The sequence below is a fragment of the Triticum aestivum genome, chromosome 2B (assembly GCF_018294505.1).
Source record: "Triticum aestivum cultivar Chinese Spring chromosome 2B, IWGSC CS RefSeq v2.1, whole genome shotgun sequence".
Classification (NCBI taxonomy): domain Eukaryota; kingdom Viridiplantae; phylum Streptophyta; class Magnoliopsida; order Poales; family Poaceae; genus Triticum; species Triticum aestivum.
In genome coordinates, this window is record NC_057798.1 from 484,863,107 (window position 1) to 484,866,331 (window position 3,225).

Genomic DNA, 3,225 nt, shown 5'->3' on the forward strand with positions numbered 1-3,225 from the left:
TTCGAGGAGCTGCTCACCCCATGTGCTTTGCAGACGAAGTTATGCAAAACCAGTTCCCAGAAGTGTTTAAACCCATAAACATTGAACAATATGACGGAACCACGGACCCCGCTATATGGATCAAGGATTTCCTAATGCACATCCACATGGCCCTAGGTAATGACCTCCATGCCATCAAATACCTACCACTGAAGTTTAAAGGATCGGCACGATATTGGCTTAAAAGCTTGCCCGAGAACTCCATCGGTAATTGGGAGGACCTCGAAGATGCCTTTCGAGCAAATTTCTGCCAAAACCGAAGGGGGGGGGGGTGCTCCTGCAGATAGAGGTAGGAGGGTGGAACCTAGTACCGGGAGTGGTGGCCGGCATTTATGGAGGGTGGCCGCCGGGGCCGGGGTGGCGGCAGGCGCTCAGAGAATAGGAGAGGTCACGCGCTCAGAGGATTCTCAAAACGTGAGAATATTAAAATTATAGGAATAGAATGTCATGTCCTCTTATACCCTACGGGATTAGGAGAAGTATTTGATAGCACATGAAAAACAAAAGGTATTCTAAAAAAGGTTGAGTGGATGAAAAGTATCCATTCCTACAAATCAAACGAGCATCATAAAAAAGAGAGTTAATACCACAATTGGTACATAAACTTGTAGGGGTGGGAACAGATTCATACAAAAACTAAAAAAACCCACAAAACTGCCCCTCCAACTTGTCTACTGTAACAAAATCATACAAAACCACCCCGAACTGTACACGTGGCACGCCAGGTAGGCTCTATTGGGCCCGGACCGCATTTTTGCACAAACCCCCTCACCTTCTTCCACATTTGCACATGTGTCATTGCTTCTGTTTTATAGTAACCCCCCAATCGACGCCCCCGATGCAAACCCCTACCAAAACCTTGCCTTTCCCCTGTTCCTCCTCCTTGCCTTTCCTATGTTCCTCCTCCTCGACGTCTTCAAGGCGAGGCGGCGACGCGACCGTGGAGTGCATCGCCGACAAGAGAGGGCGCCATGGAGCCGCGAGGGAACCCGGCGAGTTCCCTCCTAAATATGGTAAGCTTCCCCTGTTCCTACGTCCCCCTGTTCGTCTGCTTCCCCTGTTCCTCTATTCGTCCCATGGTTAGGTTTTCTTGTGCATATCACATGGCAGCCACGATCAGTAGGGTTTCTTGTGCTACTTGGTCTCAATTTCGGGATCAATTTGGTCAGTAGGGTTTCTGCGCGCGTCCGTACAATATTTGGCCAAGAGGGTTTCTGTGATGTTGATGGGGTTTTGGGTGATCTCCTTCCCTAGTCCTGATCTCCTTCTTGTGCTTCATGATCATGGCCTTCCTCTCTTCCTTCAGCCTCATAATTTCAGCATCCTTGTCAAAGACAAATTTCTGAAGAGCCACATTCTCTTCAGCAAGTTTGCCAATCACCTGCCTAGGCCTCTCTTGCCATTCTTTGTCCACCCACTTCAGATAAGCACATGTATCATAACCCTGCAAAACACATAATACCAATTTGTTCAGTACAACAATTTGTTCAGTGCAACCTATAAACCCTGAAAATAAACAGCACACCTTTTTCCATATTCTGACATGCCATTTTTAACAAAAGTTGGGCACTTGACTAACCTCACGAGGACAAACAAGAAATCTACGACCATAGTCATATCCATCAGAGCAAACTCTTCACGCATGGTTCAGTAAGTGGCAACAAGGGTCACTTTTGTCAGTGCCATTGAAAGCAGCATCAGGAGAGGATAGAGGTATACCCCAGTCAAATTCTGGTAGGTTTTCAGTCCCCTACCATCATATCAAATCAAATGTTAGCATCAGGAAAGCCCAAGTTCATGGGCATCTGAAGCAAATCGGCGAGGGAAAGGGGTACACGCACCTTGCAGAAATCGACATCCATGTAGCGCACCTCTCCGGTGATTTTCGCCCAAGGCTCGCCGTCCTTCGTCATGTCGGCACCAGCGAGGTCACATCCATTGAGCGGGAGAGGGTGGCTTGACGACGACGCCCCTGCTCCACGGCGTCCTGCCTGCTGCTTCCCGCTCAATGATGTGCACCCCTTCATCTTGAGAGGGCGGCGAAGACGGTTGCCGGCGGAGAGGGCGGCCGAGAGGGCGACGGCAAGTGGGAGGAGTTAGGGACTTACGAATGGGGAATCGATGCAGAGAGGGCGATGTAGTCAGGGATTCGACCGTGCAACACAAATACAGAGAGTGCGAGGGGCTTTTTGTAAAATAAGGTGTGTGTGCCAAAATCCAGCGTGGCATGCCAAATGTCGCCTCCACAGCTGTTTTGTATGATTTTGTTATAACAGACAAGTTGGAGGGGCAGTTTTGTGGGGTTTTTTAGTTTTTGTATGAATCCGTTTCCACCCCTACAACTTTATGTACAATGTTGGTATTAACTCTAAAAAAAACCTAAGGAGCCTTTTTCAAGGACGTGCTGTATGCTCAGCAACGCAAACCCGTTTCGCACACCGCCCACGTTGCCTGCCTGAGCCCACATGGCCGGCATCCTATAAGACCACGGCACCTGGGAAGGGGCCCAAAGGCCAGGAAGCAGCAGAGAGAGAATTCAAATTTCTCGGTGACTCCCATTCCCCAACACCACCACCACCGCTACCCAATCCGTCGCTCTCCTCCTCCTGCCCCCGCCGGCGATCACCGCCGCGCCCTCCTCGGCGGGGGGCCACTCCGGAAGCACGTGATGAAGCTTAAGATCAACAAGGCGTGCGACCTCGCCTCCATCTCCGTCCTCCCTCCCCGGTACAGTGCTCCCGCCCAGGCCGATCCGCGCCCAATTAATTAATTCCCCTCTCCTCCCCTCTCGCCGCCGGCTGCTCCCGCTCGTTCCGCCGCGTGCTTGGTTCGGTTTGTGATCGCGGTGTGTTGTTTTGGTGGTTCAGGAGGACCAGAGGGAGCAGCGGTGGCGGTGGTGGTGGCGGGACGAGCGCGCCTGCTGCTGCTTCCGCGGCTCAGCAGCAGCGGTCCCAGTCGATGTCGCAGAAGTCCTTCTCGCAAGGCATCGGCGCGTCCTTCTCACAGGGCATAGGCAGCGGAGGCGCGTCCTTCTCCCAGGGCAGCGGCGGCGGAGGCGCCGCGTTCTCTCAGGGCGGTGGAGGCGGAGGCGCGGCGTTCTCTCAGGGCGGAGGTGGCGGAGGCGCGGCGTTCTCTCAGAGCGGAGGTGGCGGAGGCACGGCGTTCTCTCAGGTCGGAGGTGGCGGA

At 52.9% G+C, this 3,225-nt stretch overlaps 1 protein-coding gene across 4 annotated transcripts in view; it reads left to right on the plus strand.

Annotated features, from left to right (window-relative positions):
* The first annotated feature begins 2,559 nt into the window (after window positions 1-2,559).
* Window positions 2,560-3,225, plus strand: part of LOC123045590 (protein PAIR1) — a 5,866-nt gene continuing 5,200 nt past the window's right edge. For 2 of the 4 annotated variants that reach the window (XM_044468703.1, XM_044468704.1), the window contains exons 1-2: window positions 2,560-2,766; window positions 2,907-3,217. In XM_044468703.1, coding sequence (XP_044324638.1) covers window positions 2,708-2,766; window positions 2,907-3,217 — 370 coding nt within the window. In that variant the 5' untranslated portion in view covers window positions 2,560-2,707. The remainder of the gene's footprint in view (window positions 2,767-2,906; window positions 3,218-3,225) is intronic. The other 2 variants (XM_044468705.1, XM_044468707.1) reach the window with 2 other exon arrangements.